At 40.5% G+C, this 23,098-nt stretch overlaps 1 protein-coding gene across 3 annotated transcripts in view; it reads right to left on the reverse strand.

Moving 5' to 3' along the window:
* add2 (adducin 2 (beta)) overlaps positions 1–22,988 on the reverse strand; it is a 26,624-nt gene extending 3,636 nt beyond the window's left edge. The window contains exons 1-13 of one of the 3 annotated variants that reach the window (XM_017306849.1): positions 22,604–22,988; positions 14,050–14,232; positions 12,913–13,054; positions 11,409–11,560; positions 11,184–11,264; positions 10,202–10,351; positions 9,947–10,090; positions 9,692–9,790; positions 8,775–8,951; positions 6,130–6,378; positions 4,575–4,691; positions 4,387–4,488; positions 4,153–4,279 (exon numbers count right to left, since the gene is read on the reverse strand). In XM_017306849.1, coding sequence (XP_017162338.1) covers positions 4,153–4,279; positions 4,387–4,488; positions 4,575–4,691; positions 6,130–6,378; positions 8,775–8,951; positions 9,692–9,790; positions 9,947–10,090; positions 10,202–10,351; positions 11,184–11,264; positions 11,409–11,560; positions 12,913–13,054; positions 14,050–14,190 — 1,681 coding nt within the window. In that variant the 5' untranslated portion in view covers positions 14,191–14,232; positions 22,604–22,988. The remainder of the gene's footprint in view (positions 1–4,152; positions 4,280–4,386; positions 4,489–4,574; positions 4,692–6,129; positions 6,379–8,774; positions 8,952–9,691; positions 9,791–9,946; positions 10,091–10,201; positions 10,352–11,183; positions 11,265–11,408; positions 11,561–12,912; positions 13,055–14,049; positions 14,233–22,603) is intronic. The other 2 variants (XM_008417670.2, XM_017306850.1) reach the window with 2 other exon arrangements.
* Between the last annotated feature and the right edge of the window lie 110 nt (positions 22,989–23,098).

Genomic DNA, 23,098 nt, shown 5'->3' on the forward strand with positions numbered 1-23,098 from the left:
CACACACACGCACAGAGACAGACAGTGAGCATCAGCTGAGCACAGGGTTAGATTTGTGAAGCAAACAGCTGTGAGAACAAACTACACACAGTTATGACACAGTAAAAGATGAACACTTCTTTGTTTCAGCCTTTAAATACACAATACACCTTTTATCCTTAGTTCGCAAATGCAAAAATGCAGTGGCACTTCAGACCTATCCAAAGATTGATTTTTAAAAAAATATTTTTAAATATTTTTTCTATGTTTTTATGCCTGTTTTGTAAAAAAAAAAAAAAAGAAAGTGAAATATTTTTGATGTGGGTGTTTCAGCCTTGACCAGATCAGCAATGAATGACAACATTGATTTTTATGCATGATTATTTTTATGGCAATCATAAAAACTAACCAAAAACAGTACACTCTTAAAAGTGCAATAAAAATTCAACATTTTACTGTTTGCATTTTCCACTTTCACTGCATTGAATCTTTTCATCAGCTTCAGGATTTTGGTCCTCCTGAAACGTGTTGGGTATTTTTCTAAGAAACATTCAGCTTGATTCTAAATGGTACTACTTTGAGTAAAATAAAAACCAACTTGACATTTTCAGCTCAACTAACTTAAAATTTAAAATAGTGTAAGCAAAGTACTGTGTAACACTACAAATGGTTTTCCAGGTTTAAACATTAAGTTATAGTTCAGCTAATTTGATAGCACAAAACAATGTGTTCATCATTCACACACTGATATCACATGAAGTAGTTCATCTTTTACCAAATGGACTTTAACCTTTTAGGTTAGATGGGAGCAAATCTGGAAACGCATTTTTTTAACCAGAATTGACTTTATTTAATTTTTTTTCTGGACCTGCAAAATAGTTCAAATAAAGATTTGAATTGATCAAACCTCCAGGACCAAAAGATAAATGAGCAAGAAATGGAAAATGTCATAGAGTCCCAATCAGACCTGAGTGGATTTACAATGTAAGCTACGATGGATGTTCAAACCTCAGAAACTAGAATTATTTGGACAGCAGAGTCACATTAGGAGGAAGGAAGACAGAAAAGAACAACATGGAAGAGTTGGTGGCAGAACTGGAGGCCTCTTTGTTTGATTTGATTTGTGTAAGAAGCCCTTAAAGTTTAAAAGTTTGGATCTCCGGTCCATCCATGTTGGACTGAATGGACTGGAGCTCGTTATGAGTCCTGAAGCTTTGGCCGACATGAATGAGTGAGAGGTGAACACATCACCAGTCCATCACAACACAGCACAGAGACACACGAGCATGCTCACACTCACACTAATGAAGAGTCTCCATTTAACCTTCCAGACATATTTTTGGTCAGTAGGAATCAGCCAGTCTGTGCTAAACATAATGTACAAACACGAAATGTCCCAGCTCTACTTCTTTAGCATGGAATATACTTGTTTTACTTTCTTGAACATCTTTTACTGATTTCAATTTTTATTTGGAGACATCTGAGTGTCTTTACTGTTGCCTAAGATCTAGATAAGAAACACCAGGCAGCAGAAAGAAAGACTGAATTTGAGATAATATTTAGTCTTTAGCTGATAAACTTAAGAGAACCAAACTGAATGGATGGATGGATGGATGGATGGATGGATGGATGGATGGATGGATGGATGGATGGATGGATGGATGGATGGATGGATGGATGGATGACGGACGGACATAAGGGGCAGTTACTGAATTACAATCAAGCTGAGCACGTAATGCCAAGCTTAAATGTGATTTTTCCCAGAATGCACCTGTACCCGTATGGGTTGGCAAAGGAAGTGGCGAAAAAGAGCATTGTCCAGCCAACTGTAATAAATTTGCACTTACCATGATCAGGGGTGAAAGTAGTTTTAAATTCTTGGGGGTACTATGACAAAAAGTTTCTGTGCTGATTAATTTTTTTGCGAAGCGATAAAAGCTGGTAGCTCTTGAATTGCTACAAAATAAAGTTGTATTTCCTTCAGCCCACTGGCTGCAATGTTGACACCTTGAGATGCCATGAGACCTAAASTCTGAACATCATGGCATGGAGTGCATCCCAGTTTTCCATGTCTGGATTTTAGCTTTTAAACTGGTTCTATTGATCCTGTGTCCAGACAGAGGGATAATCAGTAGCCCAGCATCATGACCTGTTTGTTCTGAAGATCCWGCAGCTTCCACTTCTCTTCCTAACATGGCGCCTCCTCATCCTGACTCTCATACTGATAGGAGGAACCACAGAGCTCTGTTAGGTTAAAGTACATCTTCTGAAGTTGGGATGTTTTTCCTCCAACAGGTTCCAGAGGAATCACCTCAAACCAGATGTTGGACTGGATTTTATTTCACTGTCATTTGTTAGCTTCTCATTCTCAACAGTGGAGCTATAAAGGTTGAAAAAGGTTATCATTTTGGATAAAGTCTCATCAACATCAATATTCACTAAATAAGAAGCAAAAAAACAATTTGATAGAGGAAAAGCCTCTCAGACTCTGAGCTCAAAGCAAGATGCCAGAGAGCAATGAAACTATTATTTTTGAATTAAGACAATTTAATTTCACATAATTATCGCGGTAGAAGCCATTTGTTTGTTAAATACTCAATGAAACATATTTATCGTGTTTGATGGTTGTTGTGACGTATACTCACAAAGAACGAGGTAATTAGTCCAAGTTTGTCGTTTATTTAACGTTCAGAAACTACAGTGGCTGTGATGCGCCACAGTAAAGGTAAATTAACCCAAACAGGTGATCAACTCTGAACCACACACACATTTTTACTCTCCGTCTCTGTCATTTAAGCAAACCCGTTGCCATGGCAACCTCCTGCGCTCCTGGAGCCGAGCACAGATTATGTTAAAAACATCAAGTCCGTTACGATATCAGGTTTTCAGGCTTGATATTTATTTTGCGATCATTAATAATCCTCTCATGAACACAGCGGTGGTTGATTAGTTCATTTTAAACTCCTGCTCTGCTCGTTATTTTGGTAATGGAACCAAAACGCACAGAATTGCGCAACAACTTGTTGAAATTATAATGATTATTRTTGTTGTTGGGTCATTAATTTGAAGACGTTTTGTTGATTTTGTTGTTGCTGTTCTTTAATAAAGTTATGATCGTTTTAAGCCAATCAGAGGAGGACGTGCTGCTCTCAGCCTCCTGGCTGCGTTCAGTTTGTCACCTGATGCCGAGATCGACTAAAAACCTCTCGCGATCGACGTATTGCAGCCCTGCTCTAGAAAAGCACGAACAGTTCAGAAACAATGTGAAATGAGAAAAAAGGTATTTATTAACGGATTAAGTGTGTTTTAGATTGTTCTTGAAAAACTAATCAGTCACGGTTGATTAGTGGGTGAAGTCACAGCTGCACAGTGAACCCATTGATTTTTCTTACACTTGCAGCCGCTCTCCTCTCTCTTGCAGGTACTGCGTACCCCCGCTAAATAAATCTCTTAGGGGTACGCCGTACCCTACCATACCCCCCTACTTTAATCCCTGCCCATGATAGACACAAAAAAACTAGCTATAGCAAGGGTGTATTAGCAGCTAGCTACTGGAGGCCTCAACCTCCTGGAGTTACAGAATGCATGTGTGTGTGTTACTCTGACCTCTGCTTGACAGAAACATCCCACGAGGAAAAACTACTGGAGTTTAAATAGACCTATGATTTAAGACCTGTAATTAACATATTTGAACCTCTCACAGTCTGAAGAGATGCTGTCTTTTGAACCCCACAAGCTTTTTACTTTGTGCGCGGTCCACCGGGGTCGCACTGACCCCAAGTGCACTTTCAAAAGTTTTTTTTTTAGCAGTTTGGGGAACCGACAGTCTGACGTGACAACCAACCACGTGCTCCTCCTGAGTGTTGCATTGAAACTGTAATTTTGTTAATGCCAACTTATATTTTTATGAATTTAAGACATATCATAAATGAGACAATATTCTTCTCTAGAGCTGCCATCTGCCAATTGTGACATAAAAATAATATCCACAAACTCTCCTTAAACTCTCCTTTAAAGGCACAGTGCAGGATTTCTTGAGAGTTGTTAAACATATACTGCTCAAAAAAATAAAGGGAACACTTAAGTGTTCACTTCAGTGTTTAAGTGTTCCCTTTATTTTTTTGAGCAGTGTATATAAAGCCAGGTACAAACACTAGCTAAAGTAGCCGTTACCGTCGGTCCCTCCGTCCCGTTTTCGCTCCACCTCCTTGCGGTACTCCTCCAGCTCCTTGTCTGTCAGCTCGTTGAACGGATTGGGTGGTTCTGGTTCTGGTGGAACTTTGGGTGGGCTCACTGGGGTCTGATGGACACACAGAAACACACACACACAAACCCCAATAAAATGCATGCTTTCATTCACGGTCAAAGGTTGAGAGGGAATTAGCTTCAAGGTTTCAGGATCAGAACCGGTGCTGCTGGTACCGGAGGGCTGTCGTCTGTTATGACGCTTGCGAGGACTTGCGACTGCGGTCCTGCCGTCTTCATATCCTGACGGTTCTGTTGTCGTATCTGAGTGGAACATGATGGGATCTGTAAATAGGTTTGGTTCGTGGGGTGAGGGGGTTCGAAGGGAAAAGGACGGAGGACGAACTCGCCTTGTTTCGTGTTTCGATCACCTCCTGAGGGTTGGTGAACAGAGGCACAAACTGGTTTGGGTTCTCTATCTTGATGGCTGTGCTGCCAGCCTGAGTCAGCTCTTCTGTTTTCAGCCACTGCAGGAAGAAATGAAGGAAAGGAAGGAAGCGGGGTTTAAGTTACTTAATTTAGAAGAAAAACAAGCAGAGTGAAGAAATGCATAATTAGCCACCTGCTGTGTCTATTTTAATAAAATTAAAAACATAAACAAAGGGGATTTGTGAGCATGTAGCATGTTTGGCCACAAGAGGGCAGAGTTGTATATCTCTCCAAGCTAATAGGTTTTCCTCTGCAATGCAGAGAAGAGGGTGAATAGGATGGGAGGGACTGTGAAGCTCCTCCCACTGATTTGAGACCATCTCTCTCTTCTTCTCTTTTTATGTAACTGAAACTTTTTTTTTCTCTCTGCCGAATCCTGTTCAGGGTCACAGGAAGTGTCACGTTTCCTTCAGAATATCTGAAAACAAAAATAAAAACTTCCTGACTCAGAAAAAGCATGAAAAAAAAGTCAGATAGAAGGTTGTTCACTCCTGGATGCAGAAAAATCTCAGTGACTCCACACTGATTATATTCCATATGTGAGAAAGATGCTGAGTCACTATGTGTCCTTCATCCTCACTGCATCATCAAAAAGCATTTACCACTTTTCCCTTTCATTCATTTAACTTTTTATCCCCAGATTGTGATGCTCCTGATCTCATGTCCTCTTTTTCCTGTAGGTCACAGTCTTTATGGCCCAGTCAAAGGAAGGGACTTTATAAATGTACTCCTGTAGAATAAAAGGACAGGAATGCATGTGCAGTAAAGTGTGAACATTTTCCCATTTTGCAATCACAAATTTCCAATGCATTTTATTGCAATATCAGATGACAAATACAAGACAGAACATAACTTTAAAGTAAAAGGAGAGTTATACATTTTTCAAAAATGACATACAAATAAAAATGCAAACAGAGCGGCGTTTTCTAAGACTTTCTGAGCATGTTGCTACCAACTTCACACATCTAAAAAAACAACTGAAGAAAAGCTACTTCAAAATATACACAACATTTTATATGAATTTAGATCTGGACTTTGACTGGGCCATTTCAACACATAAACATTCTACTAATTGATATTGTTTCGTATCTCAATAAGTTTTAGCTGCACTATATCTGGTGATACTTGCGGTTTAATTCAGCATAAACAGTTTTAGAAGGAAAAGAGGTGTTAATGTATTAGAATATAAGAATCTACAGTTAAGTCGTTTCAATGCCAAACAGCAGACGTTAGCCAGAAAATGCCTTTAAAAAAACATTGTAGTTAAAATGGAAATATATCAATAAATTACATATTTTTAATTTATTGAAAATCAAATTGCATGTTTTCCTAATATTGACTTCCACTTTGCATGGTTTAACTTTCACTACTTTCCTGATGCTTTGAAGATAGTGAACGTGAAAAAGCTGAAGGAGGTAGGAGTATTTTTGCAAAGCGCCGCATGTTTAAAGCTGATATTTATGCCTTGGAGCTCACAGTGGTGCGCTGGTGTCCCGGGCTCGCCTCCTCCTGGCTGACTTTCTGGTAGGTGTTGGGAGTGTTGAGCCATCGGGTCCTCTCCTGCTGCTGGCGCTGGGCAAATGGGTGCTGCCTCAGAGCCGGGTGGACGCCGTCGTCATCAAACTGGTGGAAGACCGTTACGGTCGCCGGCACCTCCACCTCCCTCCGCGTCCGCGTCCGCTCCAGCAGCACGGGGAAGCGGTAGGCGTAGCCTGTACGATAGCCCTGAATGCAACACCAAAAGGAAAATATTTTAAACGGGCAGTGTTATGCATTGTCCAGGCACATAATGGCATTTTATAGCACAATCAAGCAACTATGCTGTCTTCAGTTGTTGTACATAAAAAGAAAAGCCATATATGTCAAATATGACTTCGCTTTGAAATTGGGCCTCCGTCTCTTTAAAAACTCCTACTCTTTCTGAAACTCTGCCTTCAAGAAGTCATTACATCACTCCTCTAAATCCTTTAACAACAAGCTTCTATAATAAGATAGCAGGTGTTTGCAAATTGCTGCTGGCTAGTCTGAAGGAGCTGAGTGAGGCAGAAGTTCAGAAACTGCAGCTCTTAGGAGGAGCTTTGACCTCGAAGGCGGGGCTAGGCCCAACCAGGCATTTTGTACAGCTGAAAGGTTGCCATGAGAGATTAAAGGATTTCTCAAACATGTAACAAGACAACACTTCAGGTTGTCTTGTTACAACCGGAAGTGTTTATGATGGGGGAATAATGATAAAGCTCAAAAAAGTGGATTTTACACAACACTGCCCGTTTAAGTTTAAAGTATGCACTGCAAGGCTGAACTCAATTCCTAAACTTTTGCTGCAATGTCCATTAGGTTTAATAATGTTGCTCCAACAACAGGATCACCTTTATATTACGTCATGCTTGTTTGCAGCTAAAACCCTTTTTCAAACTCCTCTGCACTCAGCCTGCTGGGTTTTTTGTGGTTTAAGCTTTCAGCCCCTAAAACAGCGTTCTGTGCTACATCAGCCTGCTGCTTCTGCACACTCGACACTTCACACTGCTGTGCTTTAAGGGTTCAATTTGCAAACCGCAAGAAATCTTTTATTCTTTTTTATTTTGAAGCATCAACAGAAAATGCAGCAAAAGTGCTTTCCACCACACTATAAAATTGATAGCAATACTTATAGCAAGCAGCTAAATGCTGCCACGATGGCATAACATCATGGAGAGATTTACTAAAATATCCACAGAAACACTAGAAGTTCAATTTATAAAGTTCAAAGCAAAGACTTAACTTTTTCTGTAAGTTTTGTTCACAAACTGTAGTAACTGTAGTAAAACTTAAAAATGCCAAATTACCAAAAGTTACATCAAAACAGGGTAAATTTGCTAGCATTAGCCTAGCATTTTAAGCCAACCACACAGCAGGAAAACAACAGCATTGAAGGGTGACATTTTGTTTACTGAGATATATGATCAGAAATGCATTAGGTAAAGTGCCGTTGGAACATTATTAACCAGGTTCAGCTCATACTTATGCTCAGATTAGCATTAGTTTAGTTAGCCAAAGCGAAATGCTGCTAACTGCGTTGGAACAAAATGGTCGTTGCTGTCAGAAAAAAAAAAAAATAGAAGCCGTTGCTGCCTTTAGAGTTAGTCTACTCAACATCACTGATTAAATATAGAGCTCTCTCACTGCCCTTAAAAGCTACTGTGTTTTTTCAAGCACATCCCTGGTATTGATTTGATTAACTTTAATCAAGTATCTGAATGGGATTTGGCTTCAGTTATTCTTAATAGATTCAAATCTCTCAGAAAAACAAATCCTGATCTGTACATCCCTATGTTTTTTATTTCGTCACATGGCCAGAGGAGTCACAGAATCCTAAAGGTTGTTCTGTACTTTGTGCGAAAAGTTTAAAGCAAAATCCCAGCAGAGAAAATGATTTTACTTTTAAGCAATTTAGCAGAATAAAAAGCTTCAGGGTGTCAGATTTTAATTCCAGCAAAAGGTCAAAGAGGTAAGCTGGGTGAGTTAAAAATGGATTGTTTAAAGCCTCAGCAGTACTCAGATAGCTTGTGGTTCATCAGACAGAGAAGGTTATCAGTTCAAATCCAGCATCATCAAAGAATTAGACCTCAAGTTGCCAGGTGAACTAATACATCTATTGTCCAGCTCTGATGAGGCCTGTCACAATAAGAAATTAATCGCATGACAAATTCAAATGAGAGCGGCCATTTTCATTCTTATGGTTAATAATTTTTGAGGGGCGATTTTGTCCACAGAGTCATCTGATCTATTTTATGTATGGCTTTGTGTGTGTGTGTGTTTTCTATTTCCATTTTATTTATTGTTTTTCCGTTGTGTCTCATTTTAGATATTTGAAACATCTTCCAGTGACCAATATTAAAGTTTATTGGTCTTTGACAAGGAAAACTTGCATTATTATGCCATTATCAATATTTTACTTTAAAATAGTCTTAAAACAACAATATTATTGTTGATCAAAATAATTTCTGGGATAATTTATCTGTTATTATGACAGACCTAGTTTTTTTCCCCTTTATTAACCAAATAAAGCTCGTTGAGATCCAGATCTCATTTTCAAGAGGGACCTAAATAAAGTCCTGACGTTGTTTAGTTTATCCGTTGCTTACCAGATTATCCAGAGTCCTCATAAGAGCTTCAAACTCATGTTCCCCGGTGCGGCTCTTATGCAGGGGCCCAAAGGTGGAGCCGGCCCAGCTCACGGTGCCTGTTGGGTTGGGTTTATGGATCGCCCGGTCCAACATAATAAGGTTGTGCTCCCCTCCAGAACTACACAAAGCTGACACCTGCCAAAGACAAACAGGCATGTACAGAGCTAATCCAGCTGAGACTGATGTCTACAGACAGTTTCTGTAGAAGAAGGCACGGCCTTGGTTAGACAGAAAGAGCCAACCACATTTTCTGTATGTTCCAGAATCAGCTACTCCTGGCATAAAAGCATCTTTTTAATACGTTAAAACTTTGACCATTAAGAGCTTTATCCATAATGAACCAGCAGGGGTTACATAGACGAGAGGACAAAGCAAACCATCTTTTATCATGCAGGTAAGGACTGATATGGGAATCAAAAGAGCATAAAGATTAGGATTGGGCTAATAATAACTATGTAAGTTACTGTCAGTCAATGCCACATACATTAATATTAGGATTGTTTTCACAGACTGGAGCTAAAAATGTCTTCAACTTAACCTTCCTCTCCCTTTTCTTCTCCCTCTACTTGTGACTCTCCTCTCTAGCTTTACGTCACTCCTGACAGCAGCGCAGCACACAGTAGCCAGCTTCGCAGCCAGACAAGCAGGAACCGGCAGTGTCGGTTTTTCAAATGAAAGTACATTTTTATGATTCATGACATGAATTAGTTTCAAACTCACTTCATTCTGAAGGCGTGGCAGCTTTTATTTTACCTTGACGGTGTGCCACGATCAATTACGTGTTGAGGAAACTCTGGTATTTAGTTTGTCATATGGTAAATTCAAGTTACTATGGAGTTCATACAAGTATTTCTGAGCCACCTTGCGAGTGGTACCTGTATCTGACAGGCTGCCTGTATATGGTAGATGGTGTAGAAGGCCTCCTCCATCGATTCCCCCAGAGCCACGATGCCGTGATTCCTCAGCACCAGAACCTGGTGGAGAGAAAAGCAGCGAGTAGCAGTTCAGGATTCAATCACTAATCCAGCGTAAGAATACATCACCTCTGCATTCAGCTCTACAGCTCGATGGCGTGGGTGGAACACCGGATCAGTGTCTAATTCAGTCTGGTCTCTTGTGGTGTTGCTCACCTTACAAGTGGGTCCTAAGCTCTTCTGTAACTCCATCCGGTCCTCTTCCTCCCCCACTACGCCGTTGTAGTCGTAGTAGGCCACGTCACCAACCAGCAGAGCCTCGTGGGACAGCGGCAGCAGGCCGCTCTTCATCGCAGAGACCTGGAGACGGTAGACAGTCAGCCTCAGAGGGTAATGGACATTCGCTTTTCCTGAATCCGGTGTCAGGTGTCTGTTCTGAGCGAGCCGGCAGAGTAACCATCACTGACTCACCGCCGCCGTAGCAGGTGTGTGGAGGTGCAGCAGGCAGCGGACGTCGGGTCGGGCCGAGTAGATGGCCGAGTGCAGGCTGAACTTGTCGGTGTCTACCTGGAGGTTGGTGCTGCCCTTCTCCACCACCTCACCCAGAAGATTCACCTTTACCTGTTACAAATGTAACACAGCACCATCAAAGTTGCGGAAGCCATAGGAAACCTTTGGAGACACGTTTCAGCTCAAGTGAAGTTCCACACTTTGATTTTATTGATTGTGTTTTATGGAGCGATTTTACAACTCTATGTTCTTATCTTGATTTTCTGCAAGTCTGAAATTTTTGCTATTCTTGTCGGAAAATAATTCCAGTGCTCTTGATTTTGGTACATTTTAGAGTGTAAACATTGGTCTAACTGTCTTTGTATAATCTTCTTATGTCAGTGAAAAGTTAGCCTAGTGAAAACCAGCTCCTTGTTCTACGCTTCACTTCGTCCAGAGGGTCTGGACCCTCAGCCATCGAGAAACGATCGCTTCCTGGAGGCGTGGACCATGTTGATGTTTAAATTATCACCCAATCACTAACGTTTGTCCGTGACGTTAGAAATGTGCCAGTTTGACGCAATGAAGTTTACTGGAAATTGCCTGCGATGTAAACAACCATCCTCCACTGCAAAGAGAGAAGTGTGTTCACTTCTTCCACTGCCAAAACTACAGACAGTCTACAATTGTAGAACAGCACAGAAAATCAACATCATCGTTCTCAACTTCTGTTTGCTGATCGGCCCGGTTGAAAGTCTACAGGAGGAATCAAGTGGAATATCGTAGGAAGGCAACGGCCATTCTAGGAAAAAGTGTCTTTAGCTGAAGAATATTAAACAGCAGTGGTTTAGACTGACCAATTTGCAGAATTTATATTTCAGGTTTTTATATTAATATTCAACACTTTTATTCTATCAACAACAAGTCATTTTCTGTGGTGTTCAGCAGTAAACTCTGGACTCACCAGACTGGATCCGGTCACCTCACTGTAGGCCAGGCCTTCTGGAAGCACCAGGAAGTGTTCCTGTTCTTTACTCACACGTAGCTGTCAGAAAGGAGGACACACCAGTTAGAGCACCAGACAGGACAGACATTACTGGCTATCGACACACAGAAAAATGGCCTCTCCTCTTAGCACAATTGTCCTAAAACCAATAAAAGCAGGAGTGAAGCTGGTTTCCAAACCAACCGTGAGAAGCGTGTGGCTGATCTGAGCCCAGCCGTAGAGGTCGAAGAGTCGGTGGGTGCTGGCCAGTTTGCAGCGCATCAGCCGCTCCCCCTTCACCAAGCTGCCAGGCTCCCAGCCATGCAGGTCATTGATGGGGGTCACCATCATCATGTCTGCCAGGAAGAAGCAAGAGGAAAATAATGAAAGCCTCTTGGTCAGCCAACAAAAGTTTGTAGTAAAAGTGTAAAGCATATTAATTTATTACAAATGCGCAAAATGCAATGATGTGACTTTTTTTAATTTGTTGGTCACTATTGCTTTCTTATCATCATCGGTGGGTTGATTTGATTTAGCAAATGTGCTGAACAGTTTTCATAAAATTAGCTCTTAGCAAAAATAAATATCGATTCAGAATGCAAGTAGATAAACTAAAAAAAAAAATCCCCTTTAATACAAATATTGATGAACACTGGATGAGCCACAGCTATGTACTTTCTGAGGTTTATACAGACATATTATGGAATATGGAAAAACATATTTTTGTAAAAGTTACATTCTGCAGCTTTTAAAGAAACATCCCTGTGCATCAAACTGCCGTGTATTAATATTTTCACACCAACACCTGGAGTGTTTGTTAGTCTGTCCAAAGCACAAACTTCAACTCAAATCTCCTATACTGTGAGTGAAAACTCCACATTTTGGGATATTAGGACAGAAAAGACTATTTTTGCCTGGCATCACACATACTGTAGATACAATTACAGTATTTTTATGTAAAAACCATCTCTGTAGTAGTTTTCTATCAGCCTGCTGAACAGGTTTTGTTTACCTCCTGGGTGTGTTTGCAAGATAAAGACCAGCTGACGTCCAGAAAAACCCTGATATATACAATTACATCTAAAAAAAAGCATTAGTTACACTCATTTTAAGATTTATTTTAAGAAGTCCAGCATTAAGAAATAGTTGTTTTTAACAAAATTACAAGTAGAACACTTGTGGGCTCCTTAATTTCTTAATATGGGACTTCTTTTTCCCACAGAAAATCAAAATGAAAGTCAGGTTTTCCTACTATAATAAAACACATGTAACCTAAGGTTTTTTTAAACACATCAAGATTACCAACTACTTTGTAGAGAGGAGCTTTATTCAGCCCATTTCCCTGCTGCTCTACTCTAAGTCGTCGCGTTTGTAGCTCAAAGGCGCTCTCTAAAAAGGATCTGATTTTCTTCCAGCCATGTTTAAAGCTGTGGTCGACCCATAAGGTCTCCTGTTTCCTCCTATAGGAAGCTCAGCACACTCAAATTATAGCAAACACATTAGCAGATCAGGTATAATGTTTGATTTTAGTACATTTTTCAGGGTGGATTGAATTTGCAGCACTTTCTCGTTGTGCATTCTCTGCATTTTTATTTTGCTGTTTTTAATTCCACTTTTATTCTGTTCTGGGTTTATTTGCTTGTTTTGATTCATGGTAAACTTTCATAAAACATAAAAAAAGAGAGAAAGGATTTACTGCAAAACGTACTGGAAGGTGAGACAGGCAAGGCGGCTGGCGAGCCGTGAGAGGCCATGAAATCGGCGAGCTGCCTCAGGGCCCACAGATTGGATGAGCTGCCGCCCTTCTTCATCTGTTCCTGGATCAGCACATCCAGCTCTTCTCTGAAGGACTGCCAGCAGACACATCAAGTTAACAGACGAGATCTGATCTGTAGTGATACAGCCCAGCCGCATTTTCAGTTATAGCTTCAGATAAGGTCCAAATGTTTAAAATATACATATATATATATATATATATATATATGTGTTATAATTGTGCAGTGTAAAGGTGACCTATTACACTTCCTTGAACAGGTTAGGATATGTTTATTACTTTTTTCTTTTTTTTTTTACACAAAATCATTCTTAGATAATGAGATTGTTTTCCACTTTGAGCTCTCTCAGGGCTCTTTGTCACTTTAAATCCAAATAAGCCACTGTTAGGCACACCGTCCATTTTACATTTGCACATGAAAGTGGTTGGAACAAATGTGTAATTATACAATTGTACATCTTTGAAAAGTAGAAGCAGAACCTTCTGTACAATCAACAAGAATGCAGCAAGTTGTTTTAAATGGTAAGTCAACAAAAAAAAGAAATCTGTCTTTTACCAACAGCCATTGTACAGTGCGCATAGCGGTAAAATCAGCAGACCAAACGAGATGGAGTTATATACCAGAGATTTTTTTTAAATGGCTTGTTTTCCAGACACCAAAAAACATTAAAATTACTGGAAAAAAAAATGCAATAATTGAATGTTTTTAGTCGTCTTTTTAGTCTCTTTGGCTGTTTTTAGAAGAAGTAAAAACCCAAATGGAAGTCGCAAAATTTGCTAAATGTGAATTTTTCATAAATCATCCCCTTTAAAGGAAAGCCTCTGCAAATTCACCTCAAGGCGATCATCTAATTTCATCAGCAACATGTTGCGTCACTGCTGACATTAGCAGACTCAACCAGGCCTGGCTTTTTACTCCAATTACATCCCCTCTGCTAAAGAGGCAGTTCAGTGATTTATTGCGAGGGCATGATCACATTTAGAGAGATTAGAGTTAAGAAAAAGGCAATAAAAAAAAACTAAACAAAAACACAAGAGTACCAAGTTCTACAGAACAAGCAGCCTTCTCACCGGACTCTGAAGGAGGCTGGAGATCCGTTTCTTGTGTCCAGAGACGGGGGTGGAGTGCTGGGGAGACTGGAGGCTCTCGGGGACCCCGTCGCTGGGGCTGCGCTGCACCGGAGTGCCCTTTGGGGTGGGAGACTTACTCATCTTCTGCGTTTTATAGTGGGTGTGTTATAGCCTGGTGGAGACCTGCCAAAAAACATAAAGCTACATTACGTATTAAAAATGTGATGTATAATTTCTTTTTTTTTTGCCCATTATATTTGTCCAAGTAGCCCACGCCCAGTCAGATGCAGTGGAACGCAGCATTACTCCAAAACATACATTTCAGTCTTTGATTTGTTTGCGTGTTTAAAGGGTTGTGGAGAAGACCAGCTTTTCCAACTGGGACAAGCAACTTCATAGCATGATGCTGCCGCCACCATGCATCACCGTGGAGGTGGTGTGTTCCCATATGATCTGCAGTGTTATGTTTTTCAGCAGGTAAATATTTTAAATGTCAGGCAAGAAGTTTAATTCGTGTCTCATGGTTTTCATCAGTGGATTCTTCCTACATGCTTTGTGTAAAACTTCACTAAGAATTGTTACAGGTTGTTCTTAACAAGCAGAGGGACTCCATTAAAATGTCTGAATTGGTTAACTGCAGAGTCTAATTAAAAACCATATACTGACAAAATAAGCAACATTTTCAGTTAAAAGCCCTTTTTGCTGTTAAATCATTGAATAAATAGAAATCTTTGCTCAAGAACAAAGAATTTATTGTTTTTAATCTGTTATTTAGGTAATTCAACCATCGGTTTATTGCAAAGTGTTTTTCTACCCATTCAGCTTTCAAGTGTTTCAGTAACTCCAGATAATTCATGGAGCTTCTTAAGACGCTGACAATGGCTCTGTGGATGTCTGTGCTGCTGCTACATGTTAAGCATTTAGGTGCTACTTTAGTCTCGAATATGTTCGCTGATTTGCTAACTCCTTTTAGCACAACTTGAACACATTCATAGTCTTTCCCATCAGACTGATTTTTGAAGCAAAAATGACCCCCAATACGCCAAGAGAAGCAACTTTGTCATCCAGTGTTTTCGTTAGCGGACAGGTTGTGTGTTGGATTTAGGGGCGTACCAGAAATTTTGCAAATATAAAGGTTTCAGCTGGAACATTTGTAAATGAGAAAAACAAACAGATAAATTACATGGAACAAACATTAATGCATTCAAATACACATAACTAATTAATCAAAATCAAGACTTTAAACAATGATGCTCCTTGCCCTCTTCAATAAAGACCAGATTTCAGAGCTGCACAGCTAATAGTCAACTCTCCCACCTAATTTGTATATCTGCATTTTGTCCAGAGTTACATCGGTGCTGCTGCTTTACTGATTCTCACTCTGTACTCCTTGGTCTCCATGACGATGTTTGTTCTCTAATTTTCTAAAACAAATTACACACCTGGACCTCTGAAACCAATGTGTTGTTCTTACTTTGGATTTTTATCTGCAAAACATCTTCAGCTATCAGCTACCTCTCTAGATGCATTGACGTTTGTGRTTATAACGTGATAACAATGTTTAAGGATCTGCCTGTACAAATCCATTAATCTGCAACAAATGGGAAGATATCTTAAATATGCTAATCCTAATCTCTTTACCTCACTAATGACGAAACAGATTAAGCCTTTTCAAGTAATTTCTCTTAAAAGATCAACAGAATCCAACACGCACATCAACTTCAAAAGAATTAAAATCCATAAATAAAAAGAAATCCAACGAGCGTTATCAATAATTCATAAAACATAAACCATTCAATCAAAGTCCTGTAGATCAACTATAAATACCTGACTTGAAGAGTCTCATTTCCTGCTTGCAAGCAGAAAGTGAACATCAAGTTCTCATTTCCTCGTAACTTTTAAATGGAGGCATTAAAGTGAATACTATACCATTACATTAAGGATGCTGTATTCCTCTGGGTCCCGGCCGCAGGAAACGCAGCTCAGGCGGAAAATGCACGCATAAGCACTTGGATCTCACATGCAGAGAGCGAGAGAGCACCACTGAGAGGAAATGATACAGCTGTGTTGTTGAGGAAAGAGTAAAGAGTTACAGTAAGGATCTGGAGCGGAGAGCCGGCCGGCCGGCCCCTCCCTGGTACACAGCGACCGAGCTGCAGGGACCAGATAACGGCCTGAACACACCACGCCCTCCGCGCCGCCGCTGCATCCCGCTAACCGACTGACTCTCTTGATTTGTAAGAGCTGTGTAAAAGCTCAGCCACTCTCAGGTTACAGCCCCTCGATTTTCCGAAACGGATCCGCGCGGAAACATCCGGTTTCACTGAGCCTCCGGATTAAAACACGCGCTTCAAAGCAACGGGATTAGCCTTTGAGCAAGTAAATATTACATAATCTGGACACAATAACTGTTAAATATGGCATAGAGATCCTGAGTTGTAGCTTAAATATAAAATAATAGAATATTCTATTTCGACAAACAATACAAAAACCATAAGGAAGATTTTTTTAAGCAGCTGGAATAAAAAGTAATTGGTAACAAGCCAGAATAAAAACAAGCCAAAAACAAACAAAAATGTATAAGAAACAATCAAAATTGCGAGTTATTCAAAATTGACATATTTTTTTACTCTAACACGTATGAGCGAACTTTTACGAGTTTTTTTTTGTGTGGGTTCAGAAACTGACAGTCTGACGGGACAATCTCCACTGTCTGACCACTGTCTGACCGTGAAATTTGCCGCGCTCCTCCTGAGTTGCACTAAAACTGAGGGAGGGTGAATGTTACTACTGAACTGAAGAGCTGGCGGGAGGTCAGCTCAATGTTTCCCCAGGGGGAAACAGAATGTGAGCAAACGTAGCTGCATTACCAAATTTCTCAAACTGAAACACTTTTAAAATAGTGCTCAGGGTAATAGAAAACGTTTCTACCACAATATACGACTGGAAACAGTTRATCAACATGATAAAATGGTGTCCCAGCAAATGTTGCTAAGATAATTATAATTTTTTGTGGCTCCATGCCTAAAATTGTTAGGTACCTTTTGAAGAACGTTTTGTGTAAATTTTCATGCTTGTATTACATTCTGAGCAATTCTGCCCATAATATTATAATATGAAATAAAGGGAAACTGACAGATTTATGATCATATTTGAGATAAAATTTCCACTTTTTGTTAGTATTTATTTAAACTCATATTCTGGCCACATTATATTCAATTTGTGGTCAGTTTAAAAAACCATCATAAAATACCAAATTACTGGGGTGTGTGTGTCTTATATCTTAGGGAGGCTTCAGCCCCCATAAAACAGACCTTGGGGACGTCACAGTAGGAGGTTATTCCAATGTATAATTTCACATCTTTGTTAAATCTTTTGTTTTTTGCACTAACAATAATGATTTATTTATTTTTTATATAAAGATATTATTTAAAGTTGGTTAAATTTGAACAATTCAGAAATATTAGACAACAAATGATTGCACTGAAAAAAGAGGAGCTCCATCTAACAAAAAAAAAGTTAAATTGTTACACGTCATCAAATTAAGTCTGTCAAACGTAATTATTTACATTTATTTAACATGGTGTTGACTCGGATAAACTTAATTTGATTGGTTGTAGCAAATGAAATCCATTTTTTAAAGTTTGATCACCCGTTTTCTCCCTGCGTGTAATACTAAAAGTATCATCTACATAAGAGGCAGTGCGCTTTCACAAACAGTTTTTAAGTCATTGATAACAGATTAGAAATGAGGGTCCCAAAATGGAATGACAACATTTTTTTTTTTAATGTTTGAAAATAATTGTATGAATATGTTAATTGTTTAACAACAGAATGTTTCTATATCTGCGTCTCTTGTTCTGCTTCAGACAATAGATGTTGGTTTAGATATCAGGGTTGAAGGAGGAGGCAGCAGACAGTCACTGCCTCCCCCTCCTGTAGGGAGGGTCCTAGTGACTCAGCCTGGTGCTGCTGGTCTCTTTAGTCGGCCTGATGCCTGATGACGCTGCATTATCATATTACTTTGTTCCATGGATGCTTTCCTTTAAAACAGCTGGCCGCCCCGCTGAGTACACGAACGGGAGATTTTAATGTCGCTGAAAATATTCAGTTGTTTACCTTTACATGAGTTTTTATTCAATCCTGTTAAGCCTCACTTAGTGCTCATGTCTGAGTGAGAGCTGTTATCCAGCAGCACACACAGATGGGAGTTTCATTAAGCAGCTCTGGGTTTTTTTTTTTTTACTGGTTAATTGATTTATGGTTGACACAGTAAAAAAAAAAGAAAAAAAGGGTTTTCTGTCTGTTGACATGAAACTTTTTACTTTTATTTTTGTAAGACGGTGACAAGTGTTTCAGAAGCTTCGAGCGGCTGATAGGTTTGTGTTGAAGGAAAACCTGATTAGAGAACCACCTTGAGCTGAAACTCAAATACTGTTGGGTGTTCCCCAAACACACATCAAAACTAGTTTTGGAATCGATAAAGATGAGACTGAGGTTTTGGAATGACCAGGAAATCAACTTTAGAAAACGTATGGACTAAAAGCTGAATCTGTGCTGGTAAGCCAAGAGATAGAGTGGACAAATATGCAGCCAAGTTCATCCACTGACCTTAGTGATGTCCAGTCTGTGACTTACATCAATCCTGACTTGAAGAAGCAGAATTCTGCGTTTTCCAGATGCATATTGTCGTTTTATAACCACGTTACCTTCAGTTGTTATGAAAATACTGTATATATTAAATATGACTTAAAAGAAATTTGACTTCATAACTTAATGCCTTCAAGTCTTTAAGAAACTCCTGCTCTTTCTGAAACTCCACCTTCAGGAAGTCAACACAACATGGCTCCTCTATTAACCCTTTAACAACGTTTTTACCAGGGTTTAACTGAGAAGTAGCTCCTATAATGAGCTCAGCATTATAGGAGCTACTTCCTATATAATGCTCCTATAATGCATTATAGCAGCATTATAAGACACCTGGTGTCCACCTGGTGGATACAGTTCGACCAGGTGTTTGCTAATTGCTGCTGGCTAGTCTGAAGGAGCTGAGTGGGGAGAGTTGCAGAGGAGGGCTGCTCTGTGAGGTGGAAGCTCAGAAGCTTGGAACCTGCAGCTTAGGAGGATTTGCATCTCAGAGGCGGAGCTAGATCCACTCAGGCGTTTTCCACAGCTGAGTGGTTGACATGGGAGATTAAAGGATCTCTCAAACATGCATGAAAGAATCAAGGCAATACTCCAGGCATGTTTTTGACATCTTGTAGATGTAAAATTTGACTTAATATAATGCATGATAAATGTAAACTTATGCAATCATTTACAGTTTTAAGAATCATTGTTCACTCCCTCAATAAGTGAATGTAAACTTCAAAACCATACATTTTTTTAAAAATTGAAACTCAGTCTTAAGGAGGTCAGTGGGAGTAATCACTGAAATGTCTCTTGGCTCAGATGAGATCTGGTCAACAATTTTAGATCCAAAAATGAAACTTCTGAGAAAACCAGAGGCATCAGATTTCTTCACAGTTCTGACTCCAGAGATCTGGCGCTGGAGTCAATCGAAGTGGCTCAAACGCATCGTGTTAGTAGTAGATCTGCTCCGTCTCACACACACACAGCCTCCGAGGGGGAGAGATTCCCCCTGCAGAGATGATCATCTTGTAGCAGCCTGGCCCCGGGTCCGGCTGCCAGTCAGAACGCATTGCTCACTAAGCTACAGCTGACAGAAGGTCACGGCTCCCCGTCGACTGTCCTCTGGGGTCTGTCTTCATCTGTTTGACTGGCAGGAAGCTGCAGGGATTCACACAGTCTCTGCCAGCACAGACACACAGCCAGGCTCCATGCATATCAGCACAGGTTGCTACACACTTTTAAAAAAGACAAGAAATATCACCCTAATTCTAAATGCGATGCAAACATGCATGGCTTATTTATTGCTATCATAATCTAGTGTATGAAATTCGCTAGAATAGCGTTCCTTCAGTTTGAACTCTTGTTAATGAGATACCAGAGTTGCCCTCCCCCCCACTTCTTTGTAATCACTGCTGGCCTTTTTTGAAACTAATTTTTTGACACTCAGTGTTATGTACTTTGGGCACATTATGATTTTTGTCTTTCTTTTCTTTGTTTTCTAGTCTTTAGTTCAGTGGTGCCCAAAGTGGGTCCTGGAGGGCCGGCATCCTGCATGTTTTAGTTCTCTCTGTGGTTTAAAGCACCTGGATCAAATGATGGCTCGTTAGAAGCCCTAAGAGGAACACTGACGAGCTGAAAAGGTTGTTACTGCCACCAAGGAGAGAACTAAAATGTGCAGGATGCCGGCCCTTAAGGACCGACTTTGGGCACCCCTGCTTTAGTTGAATGACCTTTTGTTAATATATTTTGAAGTTTGGATAATTTCTTATTTTTGGTCATTTAATTACGTTAATTTGTGGCGCTGTTGGTCCGCCTATAAATAGGCTGGGTTTCAGCATGTTGGGGTTCCGCCTTTCCACTCGCTGCACCACCACCGCGCACGTTCAGTCGCTGTGGGCCGCAGCTGACGTTTCCAGCCTGCCATGCTGTATTTCTGTTAGCCTTTGTTTGCTTGCTTTTTCATTGTGATTTTGGCCTGGTGGGACCGGTTGTCCTGTTTTCGATCTTTCTTTTGCATTAGGTTCTTTTTTGCTTTAGTCCGGTACTAGTAGGGGCTTCAACGGCCCTGCATAGGGCTCACCTTTCCAACTTTCTGTTAATACTTGTGGGTTTTGTTTTTCTTTATTTTTGGGACATGGGAAATTGAGGACATTTAACTCTTTTTATTCACAGAAAATCAGAAGCAGCTGAACCAAAAAAAACAAAGTTCAAGAGAGTTTAAGAATAAAATATTTTGTTGAACCCTCATCCTTGTCTCGTGTCCTCAAGTATGTTGTGCCCTTGGTGGACGTAACATTCAGTCATGTCAAAAACTTCAGATATCCATGTTTAAAAAATACAATTAGCAAGCCATACACCACATATACCTGTTGTGCAGGCTCTCAGTCTTGATTAACTGATTAATCAGGAACAAACCGGCTTGTGATATTTCAGTTTTTTATTAAGAGCAGAAAAGCTCTTATAATTTGTTGAATAAGTGTTTGAAAACTATTAATAAATTTAGTATTTATTCCAAGTCTTTGTTTCTATGGAGCTCCCAGACATCCAGTATTACAGATGGGCAACATGGACATCAAGTTTTATCACCATTTATCACTATTGTGATAACAATAAAAGTGACAATAACAAATATTCATTACTTTATTTGCATAACTGTACGACCGTGAGCCACAGCAATCATAGACCCCCAAACATAAATACTGCTCTTGAAAAGCATCCCCATTTGCATAATGCTTCTAAAGGTCATCAGTCACATAAAAAATGTGATTTGTATCACTTAGCTGCATTTTCAGGTTGTGAAGTTTCAAGCAGCCTGAAGTGAAGCACACATATTAAATACAGAATGTCCTTTTGATGTGGGGGGACTGATGAAACTTTCAGCACCAAATGTGAAAAAGTCAACCAAACAGTGTGATATATAAACAGAATCAAAATGAAGAGAGACATTACAGAAATCAAATGAAGTGGATTTGTTTATAGTGAAGTGGATGAATCAATGAAAAATAGTTTTTACAGAATTCGACTGTCACAAACGACCAGTTTTAGTGTAACACAGCTTCACTTAGCTGTACGGAACATCATGTTATGTTCCTCCAGTTCTTTCAGAGTCATAACATTTCATTTCTGATATACCCTGGCCTGTTTATGTCAAATACAAAGTACGGTGGCAGTGTTGCGAAGTAAAGTCAAAGCGCAAAATCTATCGTGATATCGCGAGTAAAAGGCCAATAAAACAAAAGGAGATCCAGGATGTGATCAGCTGTGCGCTTTGTTTAGTGCGCCCAGGCTCTGCACCCCGAGTGTTACAGTACTGTTGTTTCTCTTCCTCCTGTCCACATCACGACAGCGGCCCGCGCGCAGCATGGCTGCCTAGCAACACTCGCGAGCGCTGCAGCATCAGCACCAGCAGGACCAGTGAATAATGGCTCCCAGCCTGAGGGCAGGCAGAGGCGAGCGGCAGCAGCTCGACACTCTACAAACCTAAGCTAAACGCAAAAGCCTCTTTCTGTCAGCTAAAAGGCTCGCGCGGCTCCCACAGCGACTCCGCATCGAGTCGCAAAGGCTGCTGGGCCACAGATACCAGCAGCACCGTGTTTACTGTGCTAATCTGGAGACGGCCACAGCATCACACCTAATAATTTCCCCACCATTTATGGTGTAGTTCAAAACACATTTTAAAGTCAATAGAAAGTCGCGCGACATAAACCAATGCGCGCGAGAAGACGGCGTCCTCTTTTGTCATGGTTTCTATTTTAGTGCAGCCATTGGAAGAGAAAAGGAGAGCGGCACAGAGTGAACAGAGGAGGAGGACCGCATCTCCTCAGACATGTTCTGTATAAAGCCAACAGGATGGAGCACAACGCCCAGTCCTTTCATCTTTAATGCAAAACAAACAAAAAAAAACCCAGCAGCGTCAACTCACCTCACGATAGCGTCCGATGTGAGGCACACCCACGGCCTAAAGGTGGCTCTTAGAGGCGCAGATTTAGTCAGTAATAGAGCCAATATGTTTCAGCAGCGCTCCTATATGAGGAAGCTCCGGGGCCTCAGCTGATCCCAGGTCATTGGACCTTGGTGTGTGTGTGTGTGGTTTTTTTCTTCCACCGCTCGGTGCGCCTGGACCGTCCCACTGCCACGCCTTTCTTGTCTGACACCCAAACGCACCGAGGCAGCCAGTCAGTCCGCTGCGGAGGGAAGCTTGGCACCGTGCTTCATCATTGTGTGCTAAAGCTGTGGCCCACGCACAGTCCTGCTGGATTTATGGCGCTGCCTTCTAAAACGTGAAGCTGCTCAGAACATCACCGATCAATAATAGACTGTTTTAGCGTCAAACAGGCGCCATCTTCTGTTACAAAGACGAAATGTATATAAATTGGGGGAAAGAAATTGCTTTGCCTCCCCCCTCAAATGTAATACT

Source organism: Poecilia reticulata, linkage group LG9 (assembly GCF_000633615.1).
Source record: "Poecilia reticulata strain Guanapo linkage group LG9, Guppy_female_1.0+MT, whole genome shotgun sequence".
Taxonomy (NCBI): Eukaryota; Metazoa; Chordata; class Actinopteri; order Cyprinodontiformes; family Poeciliidae; genus Poecilia; species Poecilia reticulata.